At 37.5% G+C, this 15,228-nt stretch overlaps 1 protein-coding gene and 6 non-coding genes across 10 annotated transcripts in view; 2 read left to right on the plus strand and 5 right to left on the minus strand.

Moving 5' to 3' along the window:
* The window catches only part of LOC123681628 (NAD kinase-like), a 160,694-nt gene that overhangs the window by 29,800 nt on the left and 115,666 nt on the right, over positions 1–15,228 (minus strand). The window contains exon 1 of one of the 4 annotated variants that reach the window (XM_045619845.1): positions 3,300–3,749. The exons of 1 other annotated variant lie outside the window; for it this stretch is intronic. In XM_045619845.1, coding sequence (XP_045475801.1) covers positions 3,300–3,502 — 203 coding nt within the window. In that variant the 5' untranslated portion in view covers positions 3,503–3,749. Of the gene's footprint in view, positions 1–2,728; positions 3,151–3,299; positions 3,750–15,228 lie in introns of those variants that run through there. 2 more of the 4 variants (XM_045619844.1, XM_045619849.1) reach the window with 2 other exon arrangements.
* On the minus strand, positions 3,072–3,143 carry Trnae-uuc. The gene has a single exon. It is a non-coding gene; the product is annotated as a tRNA-Glu (tRNA).
* Trnae-cuc lies at positions 3,968–4,039 on the plus strand. The gene has a single exon. It is a non-coding gene; the product is annotated as a tRNA-Glu (tRNA).
* On the minus strand, positions 4,254–4,324 carry Trnag-ccc. The gene has a single exon. It is a non-coding gene; the product is annotated as a tRNA-Gly (tRNA).
* Positions 4,985–5,147, minus strand: LOC123683555. Its single transcript, XR_006748028.1, has one exon. It is a non-coding gene; the product is annotated as a U1 spliceosomal RNA (small nuclear RNA).
* On the minus strand, positions 6,446–6,607 carry LOC123683547. The gene has a single exon (XR_006748020.1). It is a non-coding gene; the product is annotated as a U1 spliceosomal RNA (small nuclear RNA).
* Trnag-gcc lies at positions 8,722–8,792 on the plus strand. Its single transcript has one exon. It is a non-coding gene; the product is annotated as a tRNA-Gly (tRNA).

Consider the following 15,228-nt stretch of genomic DNA (forward strand, 5'->3'; position numbering starts at 1 on the left):
TTTACCTCGAAGGTGCGTAGGCACCTTGTTTGAGGCATCTACATTGAAATTATTCGTTCTACTCTTCATGTACACAATATATATACACTCAAATATCTAATAGACTGGAGGGATAATTGAATAATAGAATGGAGGAATAATAGAATGGAGGGATAATTGAAAAAAACTCAGGTATATGTCGATTGGTATACTTGGTTCAAAATTTTTTCATCAAAAAAATTTAAAAAATAAATAATTAATTAAATTAAATTTTATGAATTTTTGTAATGAAACAATCAGCAATATAAACTTTCTTATTCCTATACTTATATATCTGTCAATTATATTGTATTGTACTATTTATATAATATTAGGTGTAGAACTTTGCTTCCGCTGTTTTGCAATAAATAGCTGTAGCGGTAAGTGGTAGTCGAAATAAATAGATGGTAGGTGTCATAAAATAAGCTGAGGTATTTGTTAACATAACGCCATCGAAATATTAGTCGATATATGTCTACATCATAAAGTTATTCGCGATTAAACATGTCAGCTTACGAGCCAAATCCTTGTCATTTGCGGGAGATTGTAATTTTCTGTTTGAATATAAAAATCTGCGGCTGAGGCGCATAAAATGCTCTCAAATACCTATGGTGAGGCCGCTATTAGTACATGAACGTACCGAGAGTGGTTTCAACGCTTCAAGAACGGTGATTTTGACGTCTAAAACCAGCATGGCGGTGGAAGAGAAAAGGTTTACGAAGATGCAGAATTGGAGGCATTACTTGATCAAGACTCGTGCCAAACGCAACAAGAATTGGCAGGATCATTGGGAGTGACGTAAAAAGCCATTTCCAAACGCCTGAAAGCCAGGGGAATGATTCAGAAACAAGGAAATCGGGAGCCGTACGAGTTGGAGCAAAGATATGTTGAACGGCGTTTGTTTTCTTGTGAACAGCTGCTTGCAAGGCAAAGACAAAAAGCATTTCTGCATGGGATTCTGACTGGATACAAAAAAAGGGTTCATTAGGATAATCCCAAGCGCAGAAAATCATGGGGATATTCCGGCCATGCTTCCACGTCGACGACCAAACCGAATATTCACGGTTCCAAGGTCATGCTCAGTATTTGGTGGGGCCAGCTTGGCGTAGTGTATTATGAGTTGTTAAAACCGTCTGAAACAATCACAAGTGATCGTTATCGAACACACCCACCCGCCGAATTCTCCAGACCGTGCTCCCTCGGACTATCACTTGTTTCGATCAATGACACACGGCCTGGCTGACCAGTACTTCCGGTCTTATGAAGAAGTGAAAAATTTGATCGACTCGTAAATCGCTTCAAAAGATGACCAGTTTTTTCAACGCGGGATTTGTATGCTGCCCGAAAGATGGGAGAAAGTAGTGGCCAGTGATGGACAATACTTTGATCATAATAGTTATTTATAATACAAGTGCAGAAGGCATTGGTATTCTTCCACGAATTCAAAATTCAAAAACGAGCCACGAAGTGGCGAGTTTTGGAATGAACGAGTGGTAGAATGAGCCTTCTGTACGAGTATTATACATTATTTTCTCTAATTCATTGCATTTTCATTGAAATTAATGGAATATTTCCATAAATATAATTTAGTGATTTTTGCATTGAAAAATGTTGGTTGGCAGAACTGATTTCTTTGAGGTAAATTGATGAATTGACAGATAAAGCCGTGGCGGAAAGTTCGGAGTACCAACATAGAATAATAAAATATAACCATGAAAACTGTGCGTTTCTGATATATTCTCGCACGATTTTGTTCTACAAGATGTGGAAGAATGAACGGAATAACCACAGAATTGGAGAAATGTATTACCAGTTTTTCACAATAAAGCCTCGAATTTCGAAAAAAACGGCGGAAGCAAAGTTGTACGCATATGTACAATTTTGGGATTCTTCATAAAATTTCAGGCGAATTTCATGTGTTAACAGAATTCAGCGTTGGCTACACTAACGGGTAGAGTGACCAAAACTTGAAGGCATTCTTTATCAATGAAATATAAGGACGAATATAAAATCAAGTCATCTGTGATCTGAACTGCTTTTTTTCATATTAATAGAAATGTTTTTCCGATATTAATCCCATAATATAGAGGAAATAATATTATCAATAATATCTCAATAGAATGTGACTCTTACTTTTTCAAAGATGTATTCATTATCATTTATATTCAAGGAATAAACAGGTATTAATTCAATATATTGGTAGACCTGCTATAGTAGAAGCATATAGAAAATTCAGTTGTCATTGTCAACTGTCAGATATGGTATTAACCTAACATTCTTCAATTTTAATTGACATCTTCAATAAATATTATTTCCTAAATTAGAGAGAAACGACTTTCTGTCGAGAATAAAACTGAATTCTAATCGGATTAGTGGTTAAAAATTGCAAACATCAGCAAACTTCATCAAAATCAACCTAACCTACAAAAATACGAAATAAACAATTTCTCCAACACAGTGTTCGATTAATTCGACGATTCTCATTAAATGCAGATCGTTTTCTAGAAAAAACAAAACTCTGTAGTTCAGGACTAGAGCAGAGAAAATACACATATTTCTCAAAATCGTGAGAAACACCGATTAGTTTTTAAATTTATGATTTTCATATATTTTTATATCTACTTGTTTGTATAGGTTCGAATATACCAAACAGAAGAGTTAACATTCAACAATCAACCAAGTTGCACTCGTTCTTCTCACTTATACTCACTTTATTTGTTCCGAATCTATCAAACTTTGACAACGACCAAACTTATGACCATTTTTCAAAGATTCCATATTCAACGCAAGAAGATCAAATTTAAATTCACACAACACAATTCACAGAACTAACAAACAAACGATTAAAAACGTATTCCCGCCTGAAATTCAGAGGCCGTCAACAAATGGAACTCTGAAGTCGCCTGTACCTATTTACGTTCGAAACAAGGAACGATTCACCAAAATATTCGGTCAGATAACCAGTTTGAGGAACCTAATAACAATGTACACACGATACGAGGAAGAATAATTACAGGAAAACTCGTCCATAAAATATCAACAAAAAAAAATTATTCCGGTACCGGGAATCGAACCCGAGCCTCCTGGGTGAAAGCCAGGTATCCTAGCCACTAGACCATACCGGATAGTGAGAGACTTAGGTTATTAGTGGGTGTTCAACAGCGGATACAGAAATCATTATGTCAATATAAAAATAAATATTATTCATTTTTATTGCATGTTAACGTAAAGACAGATAAAGACAGCAATAGACCTAAACAACGAATCTTATTGGTACTCACGGCCAGGTTCCAGATCTCCTCCGTCTGTTAACCTGAGTTACAGCATCGTTCGAATTAGATTTCACCTCTTTGAAATTCACCTGACATTGTTTGGAATCTCGGGATTTGTTCAGACACGACAACCTGTACTCTAACCTCTCAGACATTCTGTATTGATGCAGAGTTGTTAAATCGACATCGGAACCGACCCATAAGCAATCCATGACGTGAAGAAAACTATCCAAATTTTCTCTGATAAGAAATAGATATCATTCAAGATTCTTGGTTGACACTTCACAACTAGGTTATTAGGTGGGCAAGTACAAGTATTCAAGTTTGCAGATGATCGACCATTTTTTGAAAGTTCATTCGATTTTAGAAGGTTTCCCAACATAAATACACTCAATTAATCTCGAAAGTTATGTAATTCTCAAGTTCAAAGTTTTTTTTCGTGAAATCCGACAAGTTGTCATTTCAACAGCTTAAGCGCCATCTATAGCACAAAGGAGAATTTAAGGCAAAACTTCATTCGAGTATGAATGATTCTATTCAGATGTAATAGGTGCAATAATTGTAATTTATTATGGTTCAAAAAACAATCTATGGGTAAGAATGATATTGCTAAAACGTTTCAAAGTGGTAGAATAATTCATTCTTCAATTATTGCAAATGTACATCCATAACTACAATCCGGTATGGTCTAGTGGCTAGGATACCTGGCTCTCACCCAGGAGGCTCGGGTTCGATTCCCGGTACCGGAATTTATTTTGTTTTATTTTTCTACAATTTCAATCATCATTTGCTGGGAAACGACGAATCTTTCCTTTCAATTGATTCCTGCATGTTTTAAATTTTCAATGGAAGATGTAATAAGAGAAGATTAGGTTCCCGTTGATAAAACAAGTAACTAAACGTTTATTTGGGTGGATTCCAAGGTCCATAAAAAAAAAAAAATTAACGTATGAAAAAAATTCATGCACTGCCCGGGAATCGAACCCGGGTCGCAAGAATGGGAATCTTGCATGATACCACTACACCAGCAGTGCTTTACATCAGAGTGGGAGAATTGGAAACATATGAAATAACACTCGGGACTATGACGGAAGCATTTATGAATGAACATAGAAATTTTCTTCAATGATTCAGTTTCCCATGAAAATACGCTTTTACATCTATGGAATGAATTTTATGGAAATTCTATCCATCGTTGCAATGAATGCTCCCAATTTCTTCTTTTCGGATACGTGTTGATTTGTGGAAGAATACTTTTTTTTTCAAATAAGATATCCATGCTATCTTTGCTAACTCATGAATTAGGAATTTTAACCAAAAGAGTCAAAATAAATATTGTATGAGTTTATGATGAACAAACAGAGCTAAAACCGAACCACTAACCGATGTATAGCATCTAACAGTTGAAATTGTATCTTAATTCCATGATGAAAAATTGAATACTTATACAATAATTATTTAAAAATATTATGCGAAAACTTGTAAATATAAATGATTCTCGATTAGATTCATGGCCTACGTTACTGGAGTAACGAATAAGCAAAATTGCAAACTATATAATATATGTATATATTTACTTACAAAACGTATTGATTTTCAATTCTAAGTGTTCGGCTTCAAAGATAAATGGAACTATCTTTGCATTTCAAATATCAAACTATATTGTCGAGGTAAATTGATATTAATTATAAGATCCGGGACAGCGCGTACGCAGTCCCGACTACCAAAAATTACGCGCCCGAGTTATACGCATTAGGTATAATCGCAGAGGTCAGCCCGATCGCAGTGCAATGAAAGGGCCTCACTCCGGGGGAACCGCCTTGTTGATCACGGTAAACCCCTACGCCAGGTAAGTATGAATTGTGCAGCCAAAAATAGGGTTATACGTAATCTCGAAAGATATTTCAGAGATATATAAAGACGGTGGCGCCATCTTTAGAGACAAATGTGAGGGTCTCAACGACCTAATGGCCAAAATCAATAAATACTTCCCATTATCATCTGATAGATGGCGTTCAATAGGAGAATAGAAACTGTTGTTGAAAAAAATTAATTGAAATATTAGTGGTCGGTTGTACCGTTTGCCTAAGCATTGATTAAAAATTTTGCACCATCTTTTAAATGAAGTTTAATGTGGCCAAATCACCGGTTACACTAAACAGGAGAATTTGGACGTCTTTTATGTCTATTAGTTTTAAACAAGGTTCTGCGCATCTCAGAACTTCGAAACATATGACTTATTAAATAACTTTATTTCTTTATTACTTATTGGTGAAGATCTTATACCAAAAATTTGAGAAACTGCTGAATAAGCAAATTAACTGTACTACAATTGGGATCAGACGCAACATTACAGAAACATGTTATTGTTGCCTAAAAACTAGAGTGATAGTGCCAAATATTGCGCGTGAAATGTCTAAAATAATGGTGTGCTCATTGACTTCATTTCGTTCAAGATAATTCTGGCGACTCGGCTCGGCATGGGTCCCTTTTCTCTTTTCTTCCTTAAGGTGGCGCTATACGAAGATTGACCAATCAACGGCATTCTATATTATTTTCATTTGTTCTGTCAAAAGTAGTTTATTGTTGATTTAACCTCAAAACACGACATTGACAGGAAAACGATTTGAGCGCCATAAGAAACGATGCGGAAATTAAATGAAAAAGGACCAATACCATTAAAATTCAAGAAGGCTGGTCGTAAGAAGTCTACAATACTGGTGTGTTTACTGATTAGTTTTTGTTTAAGATATTTGTGACGACTCAGCTCAGCATGGATCCCTTTCCCCTTTTCTTCCTTATGGTGGCGCTATACAAAGAATTAACCAATTAACGGCATCATTTCAAAATTTTCATTTGTTCTGTCAAAAGTAGTTCAAAACGACATTGACAGATAGACGACGTGAGCGCCGCTATAAGAAACGATGCGGAAATCACGTGAAAAAAGACCATTAAAATCCAAGAAGACTGGTCACTTCAAACGTTGTCAATTTGATCTTAAAGATTTTCAAGATTGAGAAAGTGATCACACCAGTGTTTTATTAAGATATCTTATTCAAGAGTAAACGAGTAATATTAATCTTATATACTTTCTGATTGCTCGTTAAACTGATAATATGTATATTAAAGTCGAGATTTAGTATTAATTATATGATCCGGGACAGCGCGTACGCAGTCCCGACTACCAAAAATTACGCGCCCGAGTTATACGCATTAGGTATAATCGCAGAGGTCAGCCCGATCGCAGTGCAATGAAAGGGCCTCACTCCGGGGGAACCGCCTTGTTGATCACGGTAACCCCTACGCCAGGTAAGTATGAATTGTGCAGCCAAAAATAGGGTTATACGTCATTTCGATAGATATTTTAGAGATATATAGAAACCAGTGGCGCCATCTTTATGGTCAAATCTTCAACAAAGCAATATTGATAATAGATATCTATGCTTCCTTTTTGAGTTTGATAGCATTACCATAGATGGCGCTGAATTACTTTAGTATCAATAAGAAATATTGAAATTTTTTTTATAATAAGTCACTATTGAGTTACGGATTATAATCCAAGCTCATATTTTCAGTATTGTTCTATTTATTAATTACTATTATAAGCAGAATTCACATTGATATTGAAACTATGTAATTATTATAAAAGGCGTTAAATTTTTCACCGCTATTTTTGCAAGATTCCATTATTTGATTTAATTTTTCACAGAACTGTCTTGCTTTCTTTGGGTACTTTCGAATTCTTGGCACTTTTTCCTCTCCTCCTAAGGATTTTCTTCTGGAATCGAGACCGCAGTACATTTTTTAAATAGCTCCAAGGATCTTCTCACTTCTTGGTTCTGCCTGTTTTTTTTTCTTTCTAAGATTCTAATGTATTCCTCGCATGCAGTACTGTTTGCCGGATGGGCTCCTTCGCAGTTGGCACATTTCGGTGGTTCCGTCTTTGCCTTAGTGCATTCCATCGACAGATGATCGCCAGCACATTTAAGACATTTTTTTGCCGCGTAGCAGTTTGACGTGCCGTGTCCCCATCTTTGGCATCTTCGACATTGAATCATTTTCCTTGTGGAATAATGCCTTTCCCAGGAAATTATTCCCAGGAAATTATGGTATAATTCAGGATTCTGACTTTCTTCTTCAGGCTTTTTAGAGTAACCTTGTCAGTTATCGTTAGATATGAAGGATTTTTCGTTCCTTTCATTCTGTATAGATATATTTTTTACATTTATATCGTATTCTTCGATTAATTCTAATTTAAGATCCTCAATGTCTATATCTGCATTGAGTCCTCGTATGACGAAGGCATGGGTTTTCTCGTTTTTTTTTCGTGTAACTATGGAAGTCAAGACCTTCCAGGTCAAAGTATGTTTTCAGTTCATTGAAATCTTCTTGGGTTTCAACAAACACGTTGGATGTTGTTCTTCCATATTTGATGTGGAATTTGGAGTCTTCCAGAACCCTTTTTATTAACCTTACCGTTCCAGTATGTGATTCGAAAGTACGGTGAACCACTTACGGAGTTATCTTCTGTTTGTTTGTTGCAGTTGTTGTTTGCTCTGCTTGCTGTTTTTCTGGTAGTGCTTCAAAGCGGTTTTTCAGTTTGATGATCAGTGAGTCAGTGTTCATTTGCATATTTACCGTCTACATTGAAGTTCCTGGATGCGAATAATTAGGATTTTTTGTGTCCACTCATCTTCTTTCTTCTTTTTTTTTGTAACATCCGATGGATTTTCGGGAGTCCCCATTTTAGAGAAATTATCGCTATCTGTTGTACAACTTATCCACAGTACTCACAGTGTCAGAATTACTAACTTTGGTTGAACCAAGTGTCTTAACACAATTTGTAAACCTTCACAGTGCCACTATCACAGTTATGTCGTCTTTTTGATCACGGTAACTCCAACGTCAGGTAAATATGCTTTGTTGATCATGTTGACCCCATACGTCAAGGGAAAATGCACATCTAGAAATACCCTTATGATTTTGTACAAAGATATCCTTATAACTTTATACGAGGCTCATGACCAACATCAATAAAATACTAGCAAAATGTATATTATCATGTTGTGTTTATCGTCGGATTAAAAAACTAATGATAGAAAAACACTCAGCACACAGATATATACAGAATATCAAATATAAGATGGTGAGCGACATATGTAGTTTCAATAATGATCGAATCATAATTGTAGACATCATAAATATGTTTTGAGAAAAATATCAGATTTTGACAGTGGTGACACACAAGATAAAACAAATATTTGGGTTATGAATTTCCTGAGATTGATGGTAGTGTTGTTTGTTCAATTGATAATATATTCAGCAGTGTTCGATATCTATCTCCATATCTTATTTTTATTACTTTTCGGAAGTTATAAATTTCGATTGTAATTGAATTCTTGTAGTTTTCTAGGTTTATCTTTGATATCAAGCATCGGTGGTTCAGTGGTAGAATGCTCGCCTGCCACGCGGGCGGCCCGGGTTCGATTCCCGGCCGATGCAAGAATTTTTTTAATTTTAATTACCGATTATTGTGAAGAGGACGATCCTGTATTGTGACCTTATCGGCATATTGCAACTTTCTACAGCAATTTAATTTTAAAATAAAATTCCCTATACTGGGGCTGTATTATTTTGACAGTGGATTATGACCAAATTTCGCGAGAATCATTCAAATGTAGCGACATCTGGATTGGGAATCATTTACTCGAAATTACAGTTTTCCTACTAAATTATCTATCTATACATATAATATATGTGAAACCAATAAATAGACTTGATGAGAGATTTTGAAAAATCTCTTATGTAATAGTGGAATACGTTTAATATTCCTTAAAAAAAAATATTCATCATCATAACGTATCATAGAGATCATGTTTTAGAGATGTGGAAGAGACTTTGTGTTTTTTAAATGGGACATCCTATCTAGGACTGAATCATAAATTTACAATAGACACAAAATTAATTAAATCTCGAAATAAATGAAAAATATTCATATCAAGAATGAAGTCGAAAACTCAAGATCTTTGAAATGGATGACATTTTTGGAAAACGGGTAACGGAATGCTTTTCGACAAATCTACTGCTGAAAAACTGTGTTGAAAATATAGGGTGTCCTATTTAAAAAACACCAACAATCAAGTTCTCAAACATCCCGAACAAAATCCAAGATATAGCGAAATATTTGAAATAGTCATTTTTCAGATACCATACCTCCAGAAGAAAGCAGAAGTTTACCATCTGATTTCTGATATCTTATCATTGATGATTACTTAAAAGCGTATTATAGTCCTCGAGATGCTCTTATCGAATTTGGGACACCCTGTAAACATACTCGGTGAATTTTTTTATTATTATATAATATTGGGACGCTATAACAACCTCTGTCAACCTCTATTTGTATTTGATAATGAATATTGCAGAAATAAAATACAAGCATAAGAAAAATAATTCCCTTTGGTCTGTACGACCGTAAAAAAAGTTGTTCAATTATTTTTAATTTTTAATAAAACAATGTAATAACATCTTTCATTCCGGGTGACACAAATATGTCCACGAAACTACAAATCAGTGTAGTGGTCTCCCAACTATATACTGGCCCCGCATGCAGGGCGTATCAGATATGAAGCTGATAAGAACAGATTGATGCTTTTATTAATAAATAATCATACAAAGATCTACAGTTTCTCACAGGTATTTAAATTTGTTTCTGCAACAAGGATTACTAACCTAGTTCTAGTATAAACAGTGTATAATTCAAAATAAATTACGTCAGTAAACAGTCAAAGATCAAAAACTCATATCATATAAAAAGGTAGAATTTACATGAGACTAGACAAAATCGCATAAAAACATATCACAGACAATTGAATATCACACATCGCCTCTGGCATTTTTGCATATGAAATAGTGAAAGAAAGAATATGTAACAGATAAAACATGATAATACAACATATCTTATCAACATATCATTTCACAATTTAAATTTCAAATATACACGAATAGGAATAAAAATTTAATAATTTATGTAAAAAGTCAGGAATATTGCCTCATCCCCGTGATGTGTTCAATGTATAGATGTCCCGAGACCATTTGATGACGTCACTGCACATCAAGCGACGCATCAGGGTGGCGTATCTAAGCGGCGTACCACATTTTCTCAGGACGGCCTCATTTTCCTGGTCCCATGTGCCTAAAGCCCCAACTATCATATCCCTGCGTTTTCAAGTCCTCAGCAAGGCCGGCGTATTTCTCCACTTTTAATTCCCTCGCTCTGATGAGGGCTTGAGGCTCGTTCTCAAAGGGAAACAACATGGCGACTCTGGACTTCGTCTCGTTTGTGATGACGATGTTGGGCCGTAAGTTGGAGTTCACCAGGAGGCCTGTCTGTTGACTGGGACGGTTCCCATCCTGTCCGGAACGGAATGGCTTTGATCAATCTGTCTTCAACGGCGTTGTGTCCCTTTGCCACTCTGCCGAATGCATTTTACAGTGATTAATGACGTGTGGCAGAGTTTCTTGCTGTTCTTGACACCTCCGACATCGCTTATCACCACTCCCAAATCTTCGAGTGGCATTGAACGGGACGGAGTCCAATCTGGCCCTGTGTATGAATCGCCAATCACAAAACCTCGTGGTGAATCCGCTCCTCATGAAGTGGTTGCTGGCGGCACTCTTCGAAAAGCATTTATGTTTTTCCCTGGTCTGGTTTTCGAGACAAGGATGGCGTGTACTTCTTATGGCGTCCTTGAGCCTCCATTCAAGGTTCTGACGACAAGATGGAGTTATCGTCTGACCATCTCGTGCATCGCTCCTACCAATCTGGATGGATAGGAATGAATTGGTGGTAGTCCATCCTATCTCCAGCCTCTTTGAGAGTCTTCTCGTCGCATTTCTTGCCCTGGACCATATTGATGAGTCGTCGAAAGATGGATCATCTTGTAGGCCTGGACAATTGATGCGATCTCAACCAGGTCCGTCATCGGCAGGACTCCAGCGCCCCCCTCTTCATTGGCACATATCCAGCAGTCCAGTCTGGCCCTGTGGATGAATCGCCAGTCACAGAATCTTGTGGCGAACCCGCTCCACATGAAGAGGTTGCTGGCGGCACTCTTCGAAAAGCATTTATGTTTTTCCCTGGTCTGGTTTTCGAGACAGGGATGGCGTGTACTTCTTATGGCGTCCTTGAGCCTCCATTCAAGGTTCTGACGACAAGATGGAGTTATCGTCTGGCCACCTGGTGCATCGCTCCTACCAATCTGGATGGATAGAAATGAATTGGTGGTAGTCCATCCTATCTCCCGCCTCTTTGAGAGTCTTCTCGTCGCATTTCTTGCCCTGGACCATATTGATGAGTCGTCGAAAGATGGATCATCTTGTAGGCCTGGACAATTGATGCGATCTCAACCAGGTCCGTCATCGGCAGGACTCCAGCGCCCCCCCTCTTCATTGGCACATATCCAGCAGTCCAGTTTGCCCCTGTGGATGAATCGCCAGTCACAGAATCTCTGGTTTTCGAGATGGGGATGACGCGTACATATTTCTTATGGCGTCCTTGAGCCTCCATCCAAGGTTCTGACGACAAGATGGTTTCATCGTCTGGCCATCTGGCGCATTGCTCCTACTAATCTGGATGGAAAGGAATGTACTGGTGGTAGTCCATCCTAACTCCAGCCTCTTTGAGAGTATTCTTGTCGAATTTCTTGTCCTGGACCATATTGATGAGATTTCATCACTATCTCTACCAAACTCTCCCACTAGGTCACCCAACAGGTAACGGGGCAGGTTGTCAAAGAATGGACCACGACCTAATCGGTGATGGACAACTTCCCGGAGCTGACTGATGGTGTTGTCACGAACAAGGGACTCTGAACAGGTCAGCATCTTGTAGGCCAGAACAATTGATGCGACCTCAACCTGGTCCGTCGACAGCAGAACTCCAGCGCCCCCCTCTTCATCGGCATATATAGTAACTCGGGGCTGGCTCTCTGTGGGAGGTTCATCCAGGATTTCAGGGCTCTTTTCACCTGTTTGTCAAGCACTCCAAGTCGGCTCTTCTGGACATGACAACCCCTCAGGACGAAGGAAACTCTTGGCAAGATGAAATTGGCGAGGGCATCCATTTTCTGCTACAGAGCTTTTGTAGATCTCTGGTCATCCTATCGATGGTGTCATTGAGGGACTGGTCGACGTGGTAGCCCGTCGGGATGTCTAGATGTTCGTAGGCCTGACCTTCCACCAGAGTTGGGAACTGTTTACCCTGGATCGAAGTGAGGTCGCGGCAGGTATATCGACGCCTGCAGTCCAAGGTGAGGGACGAGCAAGGATGACCTGTAGATCTTCGGGCGTGTCGGTTACCAGCACCAGATCATCCGTATAGGGTGGTGTCTCCACCATTCTCATGTCGTGGTTGGGCCGGGATTAAGGATGATATCATTGCAGCGCGACCATAATATGGTCTATTGTATACAAATAGAAATTGATATATGAAATTGTATTGATTCTATCAACCGGGACAGCGCGTACGCAGTCCCGACTACCAAAAATTACGCGCCCGAGTTATCCGCATAAGAGCCCGTTCACATGACGAGCGGTTTCCGCGCGGTTTGAAACCGCGCGTTTACAAGTACATGAATTTTCTTCGAAGCGTACACATGCCTCCGCGCGGTTTTATGTACCGCGCGTAGAGCGCGGTTCTAGAGCTTGCCCGTAGTAACCGCGCGTTGGCGCGCGGTTTGAGATCATAGGTTTCTAATGTAACCGTTCAGATGACCGCGCGGGCACGAGCTGATAGATGCCAGAGACGTATTTACGTATTTTCCTTCGATCCGTTCGGTCAGAAATATTTCAAAATGGAACCGGACGCTCCTAAATTATTCATAGATGAAATTGAGAATTTTCCTGTAATATGCGACATGACAAGTAGTGTATATTCAGATAAAAACTCAAGGAGACGGGCTTGGGAAGAACTCGTCATCATATCCTGTGAAGGAGATGCTAATGAAGAAAAAAAAATTATTATGTGACCACATAAAAATGATAATAGCTCTTTATTTAGAAATCATGAGATACACGTAGAACAAATACAAATGAAGAGAAATAGTATCAAAATAACATTCACCTACCACTTAACAGCAGAAATCTACTATACTAAGTATATGGTTCTAATTATAATTATTCAACAATAAATTAAAAATTATATTCTTAAATGGTTTATAATTATTTATTTCTTTAATTTCATTAGGCAGTCTATTGAAAAACTTTAAACAACTATATTCTAGCTGCTATTTGTGTTGAATTTAATTTACTTTTTTTTTTCTGTCGAGCCACGTGTCCTACCCACTGCCACTTCAATTCTGCAACACGCGCTATAATATCTACGACTCTAGTTCTTTGTCGGATTTCTTCATTCCTTTTTCTGTCTCTGAGACTGACATTGAGCATAGTTCTTTCCATCGCTCTCTGCATCACCCTCACCTGGTTTGCGGTCTTCTTAGTTATTGCCATAGTTTCCAGGCCATATGTCGCTACCGGTAATATGCAGGCATCGAAAAGTTTCCTTTTAAGGTTTATGGGATGTCGTTATTCCTGAATATATATTTCATCTTTCCAAAAGTCATCCAAGTTAGCCTGATTCTTCTTTTTATCTCTGCTGTTTGATTTTCTTTGCCGATTCTTATTGAGTGTCTTGAATATTATATATTCTTCTACATTTTCAAGTGTTGTTGATAAGTTTGGTCTTCGAAACATTAATTTTCAAACCTACTTTTTTCAGAGCATCACTAAGTTGTTTCAACATCTCGCTCAATTCCTGCATGTTGCTACTTATTATGACGATGTCATCGGCAAAACGAAGATGATTTAAGTAGGATCAGTTTTAATTGATGAATAATAGAAACTATTTGATCTATAATTACCTATCAAAACTCAAAAAAGTTTAATTTTCACCTAAATCTGATACTGAATCCAGATTCAAACCAAAATGTAGAATTCAAACTGAATACGGGCCGTTACGGCAACGCGCGGTCACCGCTTGGCAACCGCGTTCCATGTGAACGGTATCCAATTATCAACCGCTCATTCAACCGCGCGTAGACCGCTTGTCATGTGAACGTGCTCTTAGGGATAATCGCAGAGGTCAGCCCAATCGCAGTGCAATGAAAGGGCCTCACTCCGGGGGAACCGCCTTGTTGATCACAATACAATACAATACAATACAAAGAATCTTTATTAACATATTTACAGAATGATAATTTACAGTACAGTTTTTTTTTATTATAATGTATAATTAATAGTTCCTACAAATGAATGTTAACCTATTTTTATAATATTTTGACATACAGTCTTGCAAAAATAAATATATTGAATTTAATTTATCAATTAGTCTTAATTTTAAAATAATTATTATTGATGTTGGCAGGAAAATAAAACAAAAAAACCTGCTTTATATTGTTAATCTTTCTTTCAAGATTGCCTTCTCATGGAATGTGAAGAACTTTTAATGGGTTCAACTTGGGTTATAAGGTGTAAAGCCTTATTGAATATCGGGGGTCAATTTTGTTCATAAGGTATAAATACCTTATTGAATATGGCAAGGTGCTCGTAAGGGAGCACATGCTTGTCATTTTGATTCTTGTTATTGAATCGTGTTGAGGTTATTTCATTTACAGGATCGCTTACATAACTGGTTTTTTCGTAAAATTTCGTCGATATATTGTTAATATGGTCCCTTACCATTTCGATTTCTGATGAGTCATGCAGTTCAGAGATTCTGGTGAAAATGTTTTTATTTAAAATGAGTCTGAGAATTTTGTTTTGAAATTTTTGTAGAGGGCTCATAGGTCGTGGTTTCAAGTGACACCACGCTGGTGCGGCGTATGTCATTAGAGGTCGAATTAGTGTTGTGTATATAAGTTTTTTATTTTGGAAATTTAATTTA

Source organism: Harmonia axyridis, chromosome 6 (genome assembly GCF_914767665.1).
Source record: "Harmonia axyridis chromosome 6, icHarAxyr1.1, whole genome shotgun sequence".
Lineage (NCBI taxonomy): Eukaryota > Metazoa > Arthropoda > Insecta > Coleoptera > Coccinellidae > Harmonia > Harmonia axyridis.